A 21,259-nucleotide genomic window follows, 5' to 3' on the forward strand; every position below is an offset into this window, starting at 1 on the left:
GTGCCGGGAACGGGGGGAGCCGGGGGAGCCGAGCCGGGGGAGCCGTGCCGGGAGCGGGGGGAGCCGAGCCGGGGGAGCCGGGCCGTGCCGGGAGCGGGGGGAGCCGAGCCGGGGGAGCCGGGCCGTGCCGGCCCCGCCCGGGGCCCCGCCGGGAGCCGCAGGCGGGCGCTGCCCCCCCCCGGGCTGGGCTGGGCTGGGCCGGGCCGGGCGCGCATAAAGCGGGCGGGCCGGGGCGGGCGCGGAGCCGTCCCGTCGTGTCCGGCCGGCAGAGATGCTGCGAGTGCGGTGCCTGCGCGGGGGCAGCCGGGGAGCCGAGGCAGCGCATTACATCGGCTCGCGGGTTGGTGCCGCGCGGATCCGGGGCTGGGGATGCTCCGTGCGGCGGGTCCCGTGTGGCGCCTTCGCCGGGGTGCTCCGAGCCGCGACGGGAGGGGGCGGGACGGCCGCTGGCTTCTCTCACTGAGGTTCACCCACCCAGCATCCCCCCGCCTCGGTCTGCCAGTGCCGTGCTCTGATCTCCTTACCCTTCTAAACGGAATGTATCTTAAATGGCAAAATTTCCTCTAAGTATCTGCCAGGCAGTGAATAAATTAGAATGGCTGTTACAAGCCGTGTTTCTGTTAATACTCCAAATAACATACATTGCTTTGGGATTATACTGTTAAGGTATTTGTGGGCTGGACCATAGCTTTTTGCCTTTTGTAAGGGAAGCATAATGTTCATTGTTATTTTTATTTTAAGCTTCGAGGAGTCTTTACAGGATGGGTGCAGCGAACTTTCCAGAGCACCCAGGCAGCTACGGCCTCCCAGAACACCTGTGCTGCTGATGACAAGGCTACAAGCCCTGTGCCCAAGGACTGTCTTGTTTGCTCATACAATGAATGGGATCCACTGGAAGAGGTCATTGTGGGAAGAGCTGAAAATGCTTGTGTCCCACCTTTTTCTGTGGAGGTTAAGGTAAACAATAAAAAGTAGCCTTAAATAGAAAACGTGGAATTTATATATAAAATTTTCCTAAGCTTTACAATGCATAAGGTGTGGTGTTTACTCTTGAGGATTCTCCTTTCAAGGTGGTTGTTTACATCAGTGAAACTTTACAGCATAGCCATGTTGGTGAGGGATGTGCTTCTTTTCTTTGGACTTTCAACTGAATTAGCTGTTTTAACCAAAGTCACTATCAGAGAGAACCTCTAATATGTGTAATCTACTCTAGTAATATAGCCCTGATGTTATCAAAATACACACACAAGCTTTTGAGATAGGTGGTTGGACTGATGAAACTTTAATTTGGCTTGAAGCTAAGTAGGGTTACCACTTGAAAGAAAAGTGTAGTTTTCTACTTAATAGTCTGAGCAAGATTGAGTTCTGTCACTGTAGACTGACAGGACTCTTGTGTTAGAGAGCTCTGAAGTACTTTACTGAAACTCCTGTGTGCTACAGTAAATATTTTGTGGAAATACATAGTCCACTGTTTTTTCAGGATTTTTCTGTGCCTAAAACTATGTCAGCAACCTAAATAAATCCATGTTTCTTTGTTCTCTGGAATCTTGTATTTAAAACAGTAACACTCAAGTAGTGGGTTTGCTCCAGATTTTTGTATACTTTACCTGGACTTTAAAGTTGCTGAGTATGTGTGTTACTTGCATTTGTGGGCATGTCCTTGAGTCTTTCTCTTTCGTTGTTACAGTACTCAAGTACTACCTGCAGGGCAGCATGTAATCCATGGCTATCACAGCAAAATGAGCTGGCACACGACTTCTGCCTGAGAGACCTTAGTAAAAACTTAAAGGACATCCTGACAAAGTTGACCAGAAGACCTCAGTTTAAAAAAAAAGAATTGTTATCTGACATTGATAGAATGGCAAACAAAGATACCAAAAATATGTTTGAAGTGCTGGAAATGGTTGTTTAGGGGAAGTTTGAGATGTACTTGTATAGAAGACTTCTCTTCCCTTAGCCCTTTATATATACATATATATATATATATATATATATAAATAAAATGTGTATATATATATATATAAATAAAATGTATATATATTTTATATATATATATATAAAATGTGTGTATATATATATTATATATATATACACACACATTTTTTTTTTTTAGAATCTGGGTTATGTCTTTCAGAGACTCCAAAGATGTCCTAGCAGCTTCAGAGAAGGAGGTGAATGAGGGTTAGCATTTCTAACATACAAGTGTATGTATGTACATTTATGTAAGACTGACATAATGAATGTACAGAAAGAGTAAGGCAAAAGATGTCTAACATTTTACATTGTAACATTAAATGAGGCAAAATTCTGTTCCTAAGCAGTGAACAGGGCTTTGCTTTAGCACAAGAAAAAACATTTCAAGTGTCCAACTTGCTGACGTGTCACATGCAGGTTTTACTGCCTATGAGCCAGAACTACTCACGTGAGGTCAGAACTTCACTTTCTCTTACATGTGATATCAAAAGCTCAGTGAGGAATGTCAAAGTATAGGATTGCCTCTGCAATTCAAATACCTATGACTTAGGGTTAAAGCAAGCTTTGAATTTGCTTTCTGTCAATTGCCAAGTCCAGAACAGGTAATGGGAACAGAGGCAGCTGAGATGTGGTTTCCTCTAGTTTTCTCTGCTTTTGTCTTAAATGTTGCTGTAGAAACTGCAACAGTAACACCTGAAAGGTGTTGCTGAATAATCCAAGCAGCAGTCCAGTCCTATCTTGACATCATTATTATTATTATTAATTGATTCATGATTGTTCAAATCTCCATGTGGCTGAAAGGTAAGGTGTGTATGTGTGTGTTGCTGCAGTGTAATAAAATAGCCAGAAATCCCTGTTCCTGCCTCTGTAAGTAGCAAAACTAGAGTTGATGGGTGTCACATGCTGTCTGCTGAGTGCATGTGAGTCATTGCTTATGAAAACTGCAGTTTAAAACTATTGAATTCTGCTCTTATAACAAAAATTTGAAGCTTTGGACCTGAGACACTCTAAAAAAATGTATCTCAAATTATAGCAGTTTGGTAAATACTTGTGTTGAGAATGTGTTTTAAGATTGTATGCATGTGTATTTACTAAATATTTAAATGCAGGATGTATGGCTGCATTCAGCACTCTACTGTACTTTGAGACAAGGGTTTGGTGTACTCAACTGGTTTTGCTGTGATGTGGGAATGATGTGCTTGGCATAAGAAGGAGGAAGGAAGGAACTGAATAGGGATCCCTCCATATCTGATGAATATTAATGAGCTGATACTTTATTGCATATCCTTTTCAGAGCTTGAAACAGGCTCTGTAGAGGTAAATACAGTATTTGAAAACTTGAAAAATCTTAGCATTAATTAGGAAGATCCCTTTTTTGAATCAGCACTTTGGTGAAAAATCCCACAATTTAGATGTATTCTTCTGAAGCAGTTAACAGTCAAGCAGTTGAACTTTATAGCTTTGTACTCTGCACTGCTTTTCAGTATATTTTGTGAATAATAGTGCATTTTGGGTGAGGAGGCATTATTAACACAGATCACTATATCTTGAGTGAGGAGATGGGAGTGTGTACGAGTGTTTACTACGGAATTAGGCAAGAAGAATTTTGATCTGAACTTAAGTTTTAATATCCCAAATTTAATAACTGTCACTACTAGGTTTAAGGTACATCTTGATAATGTTAATTATTTTCCATGACAAATGTTTAAAGTAAATAGCAATGATAGGGAGCAATACTGGTGTTTCTTAAAGGCAATCTTTCCTTACAGCATGCTCTTAAATTTCTTCCTGAAAAGGAAGAGTTTGTTTTAAATGTTGTCTTTTCTGTGTCCTATCCATGGTCCTTTTTGAACAGTCTGAACTGACTTGTATGTGTATGACCAAAGGGGCCTGAAACATCAACCATGATTTGCTCTGAAATACATGTCCCAGCCATATACCTTTTTCCCAGTTATTCAGAAGGCAGGGAATGTGAGTAGTGTTACAGTATTAACCTGTATTCTGTTGTAACTTTTAAGATTACACCATTCCATTAGTGCAGCACAAGTGTGGTTCCTCAGGTTTGAAAAAAAGCAGTACTAGAGGACGTGGTGGAGAGAGGAGCTGCACCTCTTAGGGATTGATGATATTCACATACACCACAGCTGGCTCTGGAAATAACCAGCTTCACTCCACAGGACAAATTTGTCTCATTAGCAGAACATGTTTCCATAGGAATGTTAAGCACTTCATGTGATCTGCGTGTGACTTCTGACCAGCTGGCAAGTTCGAGGTGATCAAATTACCCAAGACCTCACTTATAGAGAAAGAATAAATTCCCTCAGGAAGGATGGGAAGAAGCTTCAGTACTGGAGGAGCAGGATGCCCATGCTGAGGCTCTCTGTGTAAATGTTAAGGCTGAACTTCCTTTCTTCTCTCTTACCTCTGAAGCATGAGGCAAATATCCAGAAATAGTAGAGGATAGAGTGAATAGCCTGGATTGTTAAAGGGGATCAGGCATGCCTTCAGATGGATGGCCTTGCCTGCTCAGGCTCAGTGGCAGTGCTAGCCTGGACTAGCTCTGGAATGTTATTGCTCTGATTTTGGTGAGAACATTGCGTTCTGAGAGGTAGTCAGGACTGCAGTGTCAGGAGACAACCTCATGTTTGGAAGGGCAGGTTCTCGTGCAACTCACTGCTGTCCCTCACACTGCCTGAATGAGATGGGTAGAAAGAACCAACTTGCTGACCTGTTCCTGACCCATTCTGCTGTCACTCCAGAAGGGCTCCCTATGCACTCGCATCTCTGCTAACACTGACGTGACAGAGGAACATCAGACACATCAAACCCAAGCAGCATCACTGGGTTTTCTCACCCATGAGACATAGGACATTATCTTGAATTTGTTTTTAATGTAAGAAGGCTACCACAGCATTTCAGCAGAGGATTTAGGTCTGTAAAAGTTGTCCTTGCTTTAATCCAACCCTGGCAGATGAATTTAGTATCTTTTGCCTCTTCTAGACTGCTGCTGCACCTGAAGTATGGCCCCTTCTGGCCAACAAGGCATGTTACCTGTGCTTGGGATGGCTTTAGAGTTTCTGATGTCACCATTGTGACGGTGCTGAAGTGAGGTTGTAATAAGGTGGCTAGAGATGTGTGCCCTTTGAAGATGAGCTCAAGGTTGTTTTAATTTAAAAACATATCTGATAGCTTCATTAAATTGCAGAGTCTACAGTGTTTGGTGTGTTTGCACAAGTGTGCTGTAATAGGGACCTAATGGCCACTGGGCAATACTAGTCACTCAATACTAACTGAAGTGTAATGTAGTCAAAGTACTGCAGGAATCAGATAAAAGGCACACTCCAACATGTTAGGACCAGGAACAAGAAACTTTGAATGTTAAAAATTGTGTCTTGTGCATCTATTTCACTCCAAAATAACTGGTGCTTATTCTTTGTCACTTCATGTCCTTTTGTTTTAGGCAAACACATATGAAAAATATTGGGGATTTTACCAGAAATTTGGAGGCCAGAGTTTCCCCAAAGACCATTTAAAAAAAGCTATTGCTGAAATTGAAGAGATGTGCAATATTTTGAAGGGAGAAGGTGTTATTGTTAAGAGGCCGGATCCAATTGACTGGTCTGTGGAGTATAAAACACCTGATTTTGAGTCTACAGGTAAATGTTCTTCCATTGTTGAAGGTCTTGTCTGTTTAGCTCTTGTCTGAGGGATTTTGGATGTCATCTAGTCTACCTTCCAGCTAGGAGCAGGATTATCACCAGCACTAAGTGAGGTCAGTGATTGTTTTCTGTAGCTAAGGCTTGGAAGATCTCCAGAGATGGAGGTTCTGCCACCTGATTTGCTGACCTGCTTCAGTGCTGTGTGAATTTCCTGATGAAAGGCCTTTGTCTGATACCTAACCTGAACTTCCCACACCAGCATCTCTTGCCAGGTTCTCACTCTGTTGTCACTGTCACTGCCAAGAAGTGTGAATCTGTCACAGCCCTCAAAGGGGCTGTAGACTGTTACTGCTTTGTCCTGTACTTGCCACGTGAAAGTCAAGTGCTCTAAGGCCCTCTGACTCTCTTGACAGCTCTTTGTTGGATCCTAGAGTTGGATCCATCTTAAAGTATGGAGGACAAAACAGCTGGAGGCAGCAGTTTACCAGGAAGATCCTCAGAAGTATCAAGGAAATTAGAATTTCTCTTTACCTACACACATTCCTCCATGTACAGCACCATATGGCTTTGGTTATCTGCAGTGAGAGCACACTGGCTCACCAAGCTTTGCATCAGGTGTAGTTCTCAGGCTTCTTTCATGTAAAATATGTTCTTAAATTGTTCCAGTGAAATTCAAATTCATTAAGGAACACATAATGAAGAGTCTAATGGGACTATTTCTGCACTAGTTCTATGTTCCATCAAATTCCTCTTCTTTGCTATTCCTTTTTAAAAGGATAGTTTATAAAGAAATGATGCTCACTTGGAAAATTTGCTGCCCATCATCACTTTTTAAAGTCACCTGGGTAATTCATGAGCCTCGGTCTAGTTAATTTTCATGAACTGGATTGTGAAGTGGAGGCTTGATGGTGGATGGCTTTTATCTAGCTGTGAATTTGTTATGAGTGAGGCTTCACAGCAAAATTTACATGGATTTTGAACAAAAAAATGTTACTCTGAAAAATTACTGAGTACTGTAAGGACCTGACATTTTGTGCTGGCTTCCTCATGTTGCTACCAATGATTTTTGCAATTATTTTGGATAGAAATAATGGTAAAAAGAAGGATAGAAAGTGCATGAGCTGAAAAAGCTGAGAAAGATCTATTTGTCTCATTAATGACCACATTCCTTTCAGGTATGTATGCTGCCATGCCAAGAGACATCCTGTTAGTGGTGGGAAATGAAATTATTGAAGCACCTATGGCTTGGCGTGCTCGGTTCTTTGAGTACAGGGCATACAGACGACTAATCAAAGATTATTTCAACAGTGGTGCTAAGTGGACAACTGCCCCCAAACCCACAATGGCAGATGAACTCTATGATCAGGTACTGCTCTAATTTTCCTTCAGAATTTCAGTTCTTGTTATACAGAATTCTGTGGATAGTATCAACCTGATATCTACGATTCACAGAGTTGTGGGGGGGAATGACACAAAACAACTCTGGAGACTTGGTTTTTTTTCTAGTGCATGCAAACGTGCTGTAGCCTTTCCAGCTGAAACTCAGAGTGTGCAATGAGACAACAAGGAACAGGAAGTTGTGTCTATTGAATTCCTCTGCTTTGAATTGTTTTGGTTACTGGCTGTAACTGAGCATTACTAAAGAGGAAGGAATGCTAGAAAAACATCCCAGAGATTACTTTAAATAATGAAGATTCCCTGAGAATGTCCATATGTCCTGGGTGCATTAAGAAAGTGGGAAATAATATAAATTTTGTCATAGAAAAAAACCAAGCCCTCATAATCCTTGTTTTGCATGATGATTAGTATTTTGAAAGTTACATAAAAGAAATAGTGAAGGATCTAAACTGTATTTACCTTCCAAATATTTTAATGAATAGTTTCTTGATTATTTTTATTTCTAATAATTTTGATTTGGACAATTTTGGTAGTTTCCTTTAGGCCCCCAAATGCATCAGAACCTTGGTGATGGCATTTCCAATAAATGCCATTATGGAATGATTGCAACTTTCTGGGAACAGTGTCATCAATGATGCAAAGAAGCCTTTGTTAAACAAAATTACCTTAGAGTCACCTTCAGAATTAGAAAACTTCTAGACCCTGTAGCTGCTTGCCTGGTATTTTTCATTTGTGCTGAGTTTTACATCTCACTTGTTCTTAATTGCCTTGTTTAATTTAAAAATTATTTATAACAATCAAGATCCATCTTCTAATTTGAAGTACTGCTCCATTCCAAAATGTGGAAAAGTAGGGAGTCCACATTCATTAGGAAATAGCTTCCATTCCAGCATTTCTGTCACTGTGCAGTGATTTGTTGGACTGGTAGTTAAACTCCATGAGTACTGAATAATGAATACTTTTGATCACGAAGTGAGAATATTATCCACACAGTGATTCTGAAGAGCAATTAATTTCTTGATATAACTCTTGTCTCTTATCTCATGACCTATTCTTGAATGTGCTTAAAGCCTTTCACTTTTATGTCCACATTTAGATTTTCTTTTTTGTTCTAGTAAGAAGGAACCAAAACCACCTCCAAGGAATATACTAGCCATCAATATTAACACATTTTGCTAATTTCAAATTACTCTTCAGTAGCAAGTTATTTGAGAACTTTCTTTTAACATCTCCAACCTAAAGTTGGTGTTCTCTTTTCTACAACTAGAATTACCCAATCCACTCTGTTGAAGACAGGCATAAACTGGCTGCTCAGGGAAAATTTGTAACTACTGAATTTGAGCCATGCTTTGATGCTGCTGACTTCATTAGAGCTGGAAGAGATATCTTTGTACAAAGGAGCCAGGTAAACAAAGCTTTCTTTCCAACAGTTTTGCTATCTATCTTAATGATTGGTATTTTGTCTTTTTAAATTCCTGAGCAGCATTAAAATAAAGAGTGTTGACAAAAGAGAATGCTATATATCACAGAGTGTTTAATACACAGGATAAGACTGCCTTCCAGCTAAGGGGTAAGCTAAAGGCACAAAATTCTCTATTATTTTGGCTTTAAATATTTAATTCAATAAAACCTTAGACAAACTAAACTTGGGTACAGTTTATATTCTAGCCTAGTAAAGCTTAATTTGTCCTGTTTTTCAGGTTACAAACTACATGGGTATTGAATGGATGAGGCGACACCTTGCACCAGACTATAGAGTGCACATAATATCCTTTAAGGATCCCAACCCTATGCACATTGATGCCACTTTTAATATCATTGGGCCTGGTCTTGTGCTCTCTAACCCAGACCGTCCCTGCCATCAGGTGAGGGTGTACAAGGGAGGAAAGTGTCTTGTGTTTAAAAATCCCTCCGCTGGGTTAGTTCCCTGCTGGGCAACTACCCTTCCACACATTCCACTGTGTGTTGGTTCCTGGGTACATGGTTAAATGTGATGGAAGTAATCTAATTTTTAATAATGTATCAAAGCAAGCACCTGGGATGTACTACTTCTCTGAACACTTCTGCTACTTAAATACTTTAATTGTATCCTAAGAGAAATTGAAGGGTTTCTGCTGCTCAGATGCCCTTTTTATTCCTATTTTGGAAGCCTCTCCTCTGGTGTTAGTTGAACTATTGGCAGGAAGCTGGTAGTTGCTCAGGCATTCAGCTTTGAATAACTGAGCAAGAAATACCTTCTGAAGAGCAGGGAAGAGGACAGACATATAAAACCTGCTACTACACTCTGAGAAAAAGCTAATATTGCTGTCAGCACAATGAGGTCAGAAAGCCTTCCAGAGAGTGAGGGCTCGTCTCTGTTACAGTCATGTCACCTGCACTGCGGTGCTTGAGGATTTTTGTGAGGATCCCCGTGACTTCAGGAGCTGTACAACCACGGGAATAGCTGAGCTGACACAGAATCAGAGGGATAAAGCTGGGTGCTGCACATTATGGAGCCACGTGCAGAGCACAGCTCCCAAAACCAGTGTTTAGTCTCTTCTCAGCAAGTGCTTTCAATGCACATGGTTTAATTGAATTACTGCCTCTTTTAGCATCCATTCTAGGAATCTAATTTTAAAAACAGTCTTAGTTTTTCCTCCCCTTTCCCAGTTTTTTGTAATCTCACTTGAAAGAGGATGGTTTTTTGGTCTCCTTGTATTAAACCCATGTTCTGGAACTATTTCCAGCAAAAACTGCTGTCCGTGTAAATAGAAAAGATAAGTGCAGCTTGCGTTCATAAAAACTGGTTTGGCAGTTCTGCATGACCGGGAAGGGGTGGGGGTGTGTCCGAATGGTGCGGATGAAAGGGGTCTTTTCTTGAACGGTGCCGATGAAAGGGAGCTTTTCTCTGAAATGCTGGCAGGCCAGGCTGGTTATGGCGTGTTCTGTATTGGAGCTCCACCTCGAGGTAACGCTGGGACACTCGCGAATACTCTTCCAACTCTTCAGACAATGAAGCTCCAAAGTCAATTCTCCTTGAGCCAAATTATCCTCCTCTTATTTTTAACTTAACTGTGTAAATCTTAGAGACAGAAATTATTCCTTAGGATGCCTTTACATTGGTCCCTTTGTTAAATGAACTGCATATTAGTTTTCTTATAAAGTGTGAAGGAAAGGTAATTAAGTGTTATTTCTGCTGGGTTTGCTTTTAGGAACATCAGTGTAATTCATATCAATGGCTTTTACAATCATATGGGAAGAAATGACACCAAAAAAAGATAATTGAATATGTTTCAGTTGTTACCAATACATTTACTTAACAAGACCCAAACTGCAAATGCTACCTTTTGTCTTTAACATATCTTAGTATACCTAGGATATGTAAAATCAAGAGAAACAAATGCTATTGGTAAAATGCTCGTATGAGAACTGGGTTTGTAGATGAAGCCTGAATGAGGGCCAGAAAAGTGAACTGAGGGCAGGGGATGTCATGCATGTTGGAATATTCTGGGAAAATCTGGCAAAGGCTGGAGGACATAATGTGATACTCTAAGAACCCTCTTGAGAATATATTTAAATTGCTCTTCCAGATTGAGCTCTTCAAGAAAGCCGGCTGGACTGTGATTCAACCCCCAGTGCCCCTCATCCCAGATGGTACAGTCACTCTTCCTTTTCTAAGGATTCCAAGAGTGTTCTTAAGGGTATTAATGTGGAGTAACATTGGTACAGTACAAGGTTTATTCTCCTGTGTTTAGATCACCCACTGTGGATGTCTTCTAAATGGCTCTCCATGAATGTCCTAATGCTGGATGAGAAACGTGTCATGGTGGATGCCAACGAGACATCGATTCAAAAGATGTTTGAAAAGCTGGGTATGTCCTAACACACTTCCACATACACTTAAAAGAAAATTATTGTGCCACCAGCCAGGGTAAATGAAGGTTTCACTTAAAGTAGTCAAAGCAGGCAGCACTGGGAAAAGGACTCAAACAGTTGGATCAGCAAGCAAGAATCATTCAGTGATTTTTCTCCTGAATACTTCAGTCATAGGAATATCGTCTTCTTTTGCCCCCTACAGTTTGCTGCACATAAAGGTATGAGTAGCAACTAAAGTTACTGCTAGAACACCTTTGAATGAGCTTTTTTAATGCAAACTGTTTGTTCAGTTTAAGGTCAGCATGTGTCTTGGAGAGGCTGAGTGCACCTATTGCTGAATGACACAGAGCGGGCTGTCTGTCATCACCAAAACGCTTCTGATTTTTCTAGCTGCAAACTCATTGTACTTTAAAATGTCAAATTAAGACACTTAACCCAGGTATTTCTGCTCCTTTATGGAGAATCTCAGACCTGTGAGATGTAACTTCATGAGTTCTTTCAGATATGCAGTGACAGGAGAACTGTAACTGAACATAAAATCTGGAAGTCTTATCATGCACAGCTTCTCAGTCTTAGGTTGTTTTAATGCATGACCAAGGAGTTGAGGATTTATAAATGCTTGAAAGTACTTAAAAAATGAGGCTATTAATGCTAATTATGGCTTATCTTTCACACTTGAACTTCACAGTCTATGTAAGTTCTAAATAAACTCTGGTAGTCAGAAAGTTTGTAGGACTGAGAACAAAACTATTTCTGACCTAGGTGATAGATTCTACTGAGCTGCTCCTGAGCTCCTGAAAGTACTGAGAAGCAAAAAGGCAAACTCTGTAACAGAGGAGTTGTCTGATCCTTCGGTTAGGACTTTGATAAGCTGAGCCACAGCTGAAACATCAGAGCTGAACAAAAAGGGGAGGAAGCTTAACCTAGGTAGTATTTTTAAGAGCCACTTTTCCCTTTCAGAGAAGGGTGAGTCAAAGCTATCTACCTTGAATACTTCTTTTCTTGAAAGGCACTTGAAAGAGCACATTCAGCGTCTGACCCATAAATGTTCACGCATATTTATGAAAATGTGTCCTGATCATATATTGTCACAGAATTTCAGCTAATTCTTCACATACTTCAAAACCTGAATTTATCTTTTTACTACTGGCATGTCATAACACATCAGACATTGGCTGTGCTCCAGGCACTGTGTATTCCTGAGGGTATCACCAGAATAAACAAGCCAGCTATGTTCCTTGTGTGTTCTCTACCTAGAATTTGCTAAAATAAATTCTTAACAAAGTAGTAGGAAATACCTTCCACACTTGCACCTAGCCATATGATGTATATAAAGTATCATCCAGTGCTCTGATCAGAGCTTGCCACATGAAGTTGAGAGTCTAATTTTGAAGTGTGCATTGTATATTTCTTCCAGGCATTTCTACAATTAAAGTGAACATTCGCCATGCCAATTCTCTGGGAGGTGGCTTCCACTGCTGGACGTGTGACATCCGCCGCCGTGGCACCCTGCAGTCTTACTTTGACTAGGGGTGAGCCCCACAGGTAGCAATGGTTCAGCTTCTAAAGTAGGCATAGGAAATGAGCAAATCACCGTCACTCTTGTTAAAAGGGCTGCATGAGCTCTAGTGCTTGGTAAGTGGTGTCCTCATAATGGTCTGGGAAATGTTTTATTCTTAAATAGCCTTCACCCTTCACTTTCACTACTTCCATCAGCAATGCAGGTTTTCTGGCTGCCTTTTTGAAAGACATCCTCCATCTATGAAGCCTTTTCACATTGGCTTTGAATGTAAAAGCTTGACAAGATAGCTAAGAGGCCTTGTTAGAATAGCTCGGCCACTAATACTGGATATCTACCTCTGTCTAGTTACCTTATCAAATAGGCAGCTTAAAATGTGAAACTTGAGTAAACTTTTCTTACTCCTTTAATCACTTTATCCTTCTAATATATTCATGTCTAATGAAGTTGAAATAGATGAAACTGTATAGATCTCTTAGGGAACCATGTAATTTTATCATGTTTTTCATGTCTAGCCATACAGATATTTACAGAGAATTTTCACTATGATCTAACTTTTGAGACATGTTCACTTACTTGTCATGTTCTTCTACATTTTCTTCTGATGCATGTCATGCACCTGAGTACTTTTTTATATTGCTTTTTGTATTGCTGAAATTGGCTTTTATTTAACTTTTAAGTGTACAAATGATAGCTAATATTCTGCTTGTACAGGTTTCATTCTGAGTTGTTTACATAACTTAAAAAGAGGCACAAAACAAAAACCCAACAATAACCTCCAACACCTTACAATCCAGTCCTCCTTCAGCTGTAGCAGATACAGGAATATGTATCAAACATGCCAGATGCCATGAAGGAATTTGAGTATTGATTCCTGAATATGTACTTTTTATGCTAATAAAGTTTTTTGCATTCTCAATTTGTTGCCCTTCTGTTCATGTGTAAGTATGAAATGTCACAACTTGCTGGTTGTGACAAGGCATGTGTGCTTGCATAGATGCCTGTAATAAAGCCTGCTCATGTCTGCTTTTCAGATAAGATATGGTTGCTTCTTAAAGTACCAGCACCAAGCCAGAGAGGATGTGTAACAAAGGTAAAGCCTCTGAGGCAGGATTTATCTCTTGATTGTGTGTGTAGTTGGTGGTTGGGAATGCTGAGGGCCAATGGGATACAAACTGCAGGAACTGGGGGGGGTGTTCGCCCTACTTGGTGGGCAAAAGGGAAAGAAAAGCCAAATGAGCTGCGACACTTTTACTTTTCCAGTTCCCCATCCAACCAGGGAAAGTGAGCAGGAGGCTCTGTGGGGCTTCACTGCTGCCTGGGGGTAAAACACAGCAGTCTGACAGATGTTGCTTTTGGGCTGTGTCTCTACATTACTTGGAGTCTGTGGGAGCAGTCTCATTTCTTTTCCACTGAACAACGAGAAAATAATCTCTGCCTTTGCACTGGTCTTTATTTCTGTAATTTGGGAATTACTGGGCTGCAGGTGCTGCTAACACAGCTAATTGCAAGCTCTCTCTTGAAATATGTGTTGGTAATGGTGGATTTGTCTCCACAGCCATCTGTGTCTCATTTTGTCCATAAGATGTTGTTGGTATTCTGGCCTTATTGTGAGCTGTGTCTAGGACAAGAGAAGCTTAATCCCGACACCGAAATGTCGAATTTTATCCGGGAAGTGCTGGCAAAGCCCAGTGAGAGCAGCACTAGAGGGTGCTGCTGTGACGCCAGTAACTTTCCTCCAGTCTATCCTAAGGGATGTTTTAGAACCACTTTTTGTTTATTCATCTTGTTTCTGATGGCGTTTTGATTAAAGTCCTTGAAAACACCTCAAGATTTTTCTTGAGCTGTAGATATAATTTGTTTGATAATACAAAAAGTACTGTTTTTCAGCATCAATAAGTACATATCTATACATGTGACAATAATGGCTCTGAGTGTAGGGACACAGTCAGACATTTCCTCAAGGAAATGTATTGTTTAGGATTGCATAGGTTGTCAGAAATTAAATCAGGCCAAATGAGGATGATTGTTGCATTTTTAAACCTCCCTCACATGGGCTGAGCATCACATGTTTTGACATAGCCATTAACTTTAAAACTGTGGCCCAAAAGCCACACTTTTTTGGGGTCATCCCCTGTTTAGATACCTTCTTGGGGTTCAGCTATGCCTCCTTCTTTACAGGAAACTAAGACCAAATATTGGGATTTTATTGAGACCCAGTACAGGTGAGATTTCTGTGGATGATGTGGTCTATGTTGGTAATTCTTATGCCCTCGTATTACTTCTAAAGTATTTCCTTCAGTTAATGAAAATATATAGCTTGCTCTTAGAAATATAAAATGTATTTTGAATAACTAGAATTTAAGATGAACTGCAATCTATTCACATTACCCTTAAGAAATTCCAAGTCATTAGGACCAAATGCAATTTAAGTTTCTACAGAAGCAGGAATTGCTTGTGAATTGCAGATTATTTCTTTTGCAAATTGAAATATCATCTTGGTAGTACCTCATTTATGCTGCACTTTTGAACAGCAAATCTAAATCCAAACACAATCTCCCCTGTTTCCTCTTTTGTCTGTATTACCTCTGAGTCAGCAAGGCACTGAAGTAACTGCTGGGTGACCTGCTTGATGTTCATAAGGATGTTGGGTAGAGTTTGGCCCTAAGTAGTTGTAGTACTGAACTGTGCTCAAGGGAGCTACAGTTCAGTGACCCAGGTTTTGTTACTCAGCTCATGCAGAACTTGTGAGGTTTTGTCCTGCAGGTGAGCAATACAACTGCCACTGGGCGTGGGGCATCCGTGAGAACAGGAAGTAAGAACACATTTGGGGTTTTTAAAATATCATTGAAAGTACCATTGCTTGACACTTGGTCTCTATTTATCTGGTACTTAATACATACAAGTATTTGGTTTACCACAGGCTTTTCTGTCACGGGAGAAAACAGTCACTGCATCCCTCAGTGTGGTAGTGGTAGTAGAGGGTGTGGGCTTGCTGTTCTCAAGAGTCATAAATTCTGGAGACTGGGGAATTGCATACATCCCTCTTCATTTCAGGGCAAGAATATGTGAACCAAACTTCTTTGGTCTTGTGGTGGGTTGGACTTTTCTTGGGATTGCTGGCATCAGGAACTGGCATCTCGTGCTGCAAGGTGTTATGGTGCCCTAGGGAGTCCCTGAAAAGAAGGGTGAAATGGGGATGGCTGCTTTGATTTGAAACAAGGCATGAAGAAACCTCATTCCTCTGCAAAGCAAAGCTCTCCTAAAAGAGTCTCCTGCAGCACCTCGTACAAGGTACCTGATATGGCTTTCTTTGAAGGGATAGGTTTCTCCCCCAACCCTATTTACAAAGCCCCATTCCTTGGGGAGAACTCAAGGGCTGTCAGAAAGATGGTAAATATTGTCATGAAAGGAGGAAAAAAAAAAGAATTGTGAAGACTGAATTACTTGGCCAAAGGTGCAAGAGGAAACCAGACTAGACATGGAGATAAATTCTCTGTCTTCTGTGTGTGTGGCTTGTACTTTAACCACATTGCCATTCTCTTTTCTATAGATGCAGTAATGTGTGGTAATTGGGATGCTGGCCAAGGGAAGGCAGGGAGAGGATTGCAGCAGTTGTCCTTATCAATTGTTAGGCAATGATTTCACAATTGTAGCTCATTTTCTTCACTGTGAAACTGAGAGACAGGCTGTACTGCACCACTGCTGTCTGCAAACACCAACATATTCAGATCCTGCCCCTGCTTCTGCTAAAAGATAAGCACAGTATCATGAAAAATGAGATTTCTTTCCTAAACAAGAAAAGATTTATAATGGTCAAACACTCAAGGTATGCCTAGCAAATACCAAAACCTAAATCCTTTGCAATGATCTTCAAGATGCTGTCATTTCCCTGATAACTTGGGCCCCTGAGTTCAGCTCACAACCTTTTGTAATGGGAACAAACAGGTTTATTTCACTATACCAAGAGTCCATGCTGTCTCACAGCAGCCCTGATCCCTACCTTGCAGCTTATCTTGGGAAGGAAAAAAAATTTAAACCTTTGTTTAGTGCTGGCTAACAGTGTTAAAGTTACAGCAGGATGTCTACTAACCTGTTCTGACACATCTGCTTGAGGCAGCAGCTTGGAAGTGCCAGGCCAGGGCAGCTCCCACAAAGGGCAGCCTTACCAGGCCTTGGGTCAAAGCCTGTCACATCTGAGGTCCTGGTTTTATGCTTGCACCCACCACGTGTGTAGCTGAACATGCAGTTTGCTGAGGTCTGAACGGTGCTGGGATGTCACTAATGGCCAGCACTGCCAGGCTTGGGGCAGCTTGGAATAAACCTGCCCCCAGACTGATGTCAAATGCACCGTGTGTGTGGCCCTGGTGCCTTCCCTCTGGTCTGCCTTCCCATGTGAGTCTTCCTGATGGCATCAGCTCAGCTGGGAGCCTTCTGCTCTGGGGATATTTGCAGGACCTCTTTGGTCTGCTGGGCCACCTACTTTTGTGAACCTGAAGTCTCCTCTCTATTGAGTTTACTGGAATCTGGCCCCGTTTCAAGGAACTCAGGCAGGGCCCACAAGTAATACAGAACAACTTCCTTAGGAAAAAAACAAGAAACAGTTTTTAGCTTTCCTGGCTGGTCCAGAAGTAGTAAAAGTAATTTCAGACATGTTCAAGGTACTTTCTGTTTGCCTCTGCATTAGAAATGCAAAGAGCTGTTTTGTCTCTGTGGCTCTTCCATTTAACAGCAGCTTCTGCTCTCCTGTAGAGGTGAGTGTTGTTCCTGCCTGCTTTCTGAGGGAGAAACTCCAGCATGCTGTGGGCGATCCTGAAATAAAAAAGGAAACTGATACCCAGCTGCAATTACAGCTCTCACTTCCGGATCTCCGCTCCTGGGCTGTACTTCAAAGCCATCTTTAGACCCATTCTGCACTTTCCCTTTTCTTTTTCATCCTTGCCTTTCCTGGTGGACTTGGACATCAGGACTGTGGACGCACAAACGGGCTTGGTATTGGGGCTACATCCTCAGCTGCAAGTCCCCTCCAGATGGGGGAAAGAGCTGCCACCGTTTTACAGGGAAAACCACCAAGCTGCAGAGACAAATGTGTCTGGCCTGTCGTTGCCCAAGAAGCTTGTGACTCATCCATGGGGAGAGTTCTGATTTCCTAAATTAGTTTAGAGTAAACCAAGCTGTGGGCTATCCTTCCTGTGATCTGACACAACTCGAAACAGATGTCTGGTTTACACTAAAGGTTGAAGCTGAAAACCTTGTGAGTTTGCTTCTCCACAGCAACCATAGGAAAGTTTATCTTATGCTGTGTGTGTGGAAAGTGTTTCCTTTGATTGCTCTGTTTTTAATTAGGAAATGGCCAATTCAAAACCAAAAAAACCTGTGAAAGTTACTGCCACAGAATGTCATCAAAGCAGAAGACATAACACGGACACCTACGTGGATAATGAGATACAGCACTTTTGCTTGGTATTTAATGCAAGGAAACTTCAGAAGGCTGGGTTTGCCTACTCTGGAACATACCTAATATGTCACTAAATGGGTAACCTTAAAGAGGAACCAGAGAAAAAAACAAAATGCAAAGCAATTTGATATTTCAGGCAGGCCCCTTGCCTGCGCTCTTAAAATTCAAACGGCAATTAGTGATCAGAGATTTTTTTGCCCAAGAGAGTTAAAGGGATGGTGGAAAAAAGAGTCCTTGAAGCTGCTGTAATAAACAGCCCTTGTGAATAATTGGGGCAAACATTGGTCCAGTCCCCTCCCCGTTCCTGTCTCGCACCCTGCCTGAGGCTGAGCTGACTCCCAGCTGGGCAGGAAGGGCTGGCCAGAGGTGCCCCAGGAGCCAGGACTGAGACACCCTGGGGTTCTGTGCTGTGAAAGCTCTTTGGCTCTCAGAAATGACCTGAGCATACAAAATCACAGAAAGGGACATTTAAACTTGGTAAATTATTCGTAGCAGAGTCTTCCAGCTGGGAAGGGAGTACCTCATCTGGTTATCGGCTGGTTTGGAGAGTGAATTATTTCAAAAGAGACAAAGCTGGCTCAGCTATGTTGCTGCAGTGAAATGAGGCTGTGCCCAGGAGCCCAGGGACTGCAGGCTTCTGCTGGGCACTGGGAGAAGGCTGGGCTGGGGTTACACTTGTGCATGTGGGGAAAAGCCAGCTTTGCTTTTTCCTGAGCTTGTGTGGGCAAAGGAGGGAAGGAGCCTGCCTGTCAGTAGAGAGAGGTGCAAGTTTGATGAAGACACTGAACATCTCCAGTGCACTGTTTGCAGGTTAAGCTACTAATGCTGAGTAGGAGGGGAAACTGAGGCACAGGGCTTTTGATTTACCCCTTGAAATCACAGAATTAGTGGCAGAGACAAGCTAAGTTGCTGGTTTCCAAATCTGCACTTGCTGTTTGCCTTGCTCTCTCCATGAAGACACACCTATGCCCTCACAATTCTTGCCTTTTTTGCCACATTTGTCTTCACTTCCTTGAAACAAATACATAATCAAGCAATGTGTACACTGGGCTCAGTCTGATGTACCCTACTCAGTGTTTGAGGGTTGTAACTATTATGTCACAACAAGACAGACACTTTTGATTTTAATAAAATGTAATCTCAAACTACTTAAAGACCAATTTTAATTAAACTGTTGAAAAATATCTCATGAAATCCTATGAGACTAACGGTGAGTATAATTGAGCATGTGATCTCAACCAAATCACTTACTCACTTTGTGCTTCAGTGGCAGAAAGAGGTCTAAAAATCAGATTCCTGTATGGCTAATTTTTAATGATGCTGCTAATATCAACATTGGATTAAAATATTTTATATTTGAACAGAATTAACTTTAAACTTTCTGCACAGTTGCCACACCCCCCCCCCTCCACCCCCCAAAATAAAGTTGTTTCCTGCCACATAGAAAGAAAAGTTGCATTTCAGAGAGGGGAAAAGTGGCCTTAATTTCTGAGAGCAGCCAGTGACCCTGGATTCCTCTCTTTTCTTTAAAGGGAGGCCTTTCCTGAGACAAGGGGCTGTGCTGAAAATGAAGCCATGTTTGTCTTTAAATAGATGTCAGAGATCACAGTTGGTTTCGAAATTTTAGGGCAGCAGCTATCTGCAAACAGAACAAAGAGGCTTGATCCTTTGTTACCTGCTTTTATTTGTATTTATTGTAGCCCTTCTCTATCATGTGTACAGTGTGTTTGGAGAGAAGTGTCACTTCCTAAATTAAGTGTGCTCCTTTAGGTATGTGGTTGCTCCAGAGAAAAATAAGCCATTTGCTTCAGAAAGCCCCTGTAGGCAGTCTTATGGTATAACCTGATTTTTACTGGCTCTGGCAGGGAATGGAGGCTATTTTGTAAATTTATCCCTATTTTATGTAGACTTTTGAGAATGAGTGGAACTTTTTTAAGCTGATCATGTGGCAGATGGAAGTCTTGCGGGCACCTGGATGGGCACTTGTGATCTCTGCTGCAAGACACCCTGTGGACATTACCCACCCAGCCTGCTGGGGTACAGGGTCTGTGCATCCTTAGGGAAAAGTGCTTAGGGGTTGGACCCCAATGGCATTCACAAACAGAGCCTGGTGGGTTTGCATGTGGGCCATGCATGTCTGCTGAGAGCTTTGCATCGATCAGAATTAATGTATCTCAGCTCAGAACAGTCAGCACCCTGCCATCCTCTCTGGGCTTCTTTCTTCTTATAAAAATATTTATCTACCCAAACAATAAGTTGAATGTAAGTTGCCTTTATTACTGTAGTGACGTTGAATGGTTGGTTGCTGGGTGACCTTGTTTCTGATTTTATGGTCTAGGCCAGCTCTGGCAGCAGAGAGGTGTGGCCACGTATTGCACTCCGTTGTCAGGCTTCTCCTGAGATGATCAGAGGTTCAGTGTCAGTTCTCCTACAGCACCTGGGAAGCTGTAAACATTTGCCATTTGCTACGTGAAAACCTGGATCCACAAGGAAGGGCTGAAGAAGATAAATGCCTGACAAGGGGAACTATTAAAGCTTAAAAGAAAGGCCAAGCTCTGTGAAATGCAGCACAGAACCAGGATTTGCAACCTTGGATTAGACCAGTGACCATAAAACCGACGTGTGACTTATTGCAGGGCTTCCACAAACTGGGATACTGGAGCCTGCACGGTTTGCTTTGCTTGTGCTTGGAGGGTGATTTAATGTTTTTCATTGCAACTAATCAGACATGGAAGAAAATGAAGGAGCAGATATTTCGGAAACCAGCTCTGTCTCTAATGGTCCTTGGTGCAAGGTGAGAACTTTTATTCCCCCTTCTCCCTCAGTTACAGAACATATTCTCTCTTTCTGCTGTTTACAAGTGACTTCAGTAAACCATTGCCCTTGGACCAGACTGAATGCAACCTCTGCATCAGCTTTGTAAACAACTTCAGAAATTCCTTAGAGCAAGGTTATGCTAAATATTAGGAACAGAAATGAAATGGTAATGTGTGTGGTTAAGTGACTGTCATCCACCTCACTGGAAAGTTTCAAATATCTGAGTAACTATAGGTTTCTGTGCTGTGGAAACTACCAAAATAGTTTTCTTAGGTGTTTGGAGAATCCAGAAACTTCATACAATTTTAGCAAAGCCACTGCTTTAAGATTTGCAGGTCAAATGTGTTGAGTAAAACTGTAGCAAGCAGAGGAGAAGATAAGCATTAACTTGGGCAAACAAATTGACAATTTAACTGCATGGAACTCGGTGTCCAGCAGCAACTCCTCCTATTGCCCCAGAGCTCACTCAGAGCATTTAACCTCCCGAATGGGTCAGCTGTGCTGCTGTCAAATCCCGAACAGTGACGTTCAGAGATTGTTTTCTGTTTGCTTGTGTTTGTAATCTGATCTCATGTAACA

At 41.8% G+C, this 21,259-nt stretch overlaps 2 protein-coding genes across 2 annotated transcripts in view; both read left to right on the forward strand.

Moving 5' to 3' along the window:
- Positions 1-233: 233 nt before the first annotated feature.
- Positions 234-13,324, forward strand: GATM (glycine amidinotransferase). Its single transcript, XM_069025221.1, has 9 exons — positions 234-340; positions 742-957; positions 5,435-5,630; positions 6,809-6,999; positions 8,299-8,436; positions 8,732-8,896; positions 10,601-10,664; positions 10,766-10,882; positions 12,304-13,324. Exons 1-9 carry the CDS (start codon positions 272-274, stop codon positions 12,414-12,416), a joined length of 1,269 nt encoding a protein of 422 aa, XP_068881322.1. The 5' UTR covers positions 234-271; the 3' UTR covers positions 12,417-13,324.
- Positions 13,325-20,231: 6,907 nt separating this feature from the next.
- PDE8A (phosphodiesterase 8A) overlaps positions 20,232-21,259 on the forward strand; it is a 141,949-nt gene continuing 140,921 nt past the window's right edge. The window contains exon 1 of the mRNA XM_069025626.1: positions 20,232-20,657. Within this exon, the coding sequence (XP_068881727.1) occupies positions 20,592-20,657 (66 nt within the window). The 5' untranslated portion in view covers positions 20,232-20,591. The remainder of the gene's footprint in view (positions 20,658-21,259) is intronic.

Source organism: Aphelocoma coerulescens, chromosome 10 (genome assembly GCF_041296385.1).
Source record: "Aphelocoma coerulescens isolate FSJ_1873_10779 chromosome 10, UR_Acoe_1.0, whole genome shotgun sequence".
NCBI lineage: Eukaryota > Metazoa > Chordata > Aves > Passeriformes > Corvidae > Aphelocoma > Aphelocoma coerulescens.

Bases quoted from the DNA above. Each gene is read 5' to 3' on its own strand.
- GATM (XM_069025221.1), top strand. From the start codon at position 272: ATGCTGCGAGTGCGGTGCCTGCGCGGGGGCAGCCGGGGAGCCGAGGCA. The intron at 5,631-6,808 runs GTAAATGTTCTT...CATTCCTTTCAG, and splicing joins ACCTGATTTTGAGTCTACAG to GTATGTATGCTGCCATGCCA. The intron at 8,897-10,600 runs GTGAGGGTGTAC...TTGCTCTTCCAG, and splicing joins CAGACCGTCCCTGCCATCAG to ATTGAGCTCTTCAAGAAAGC.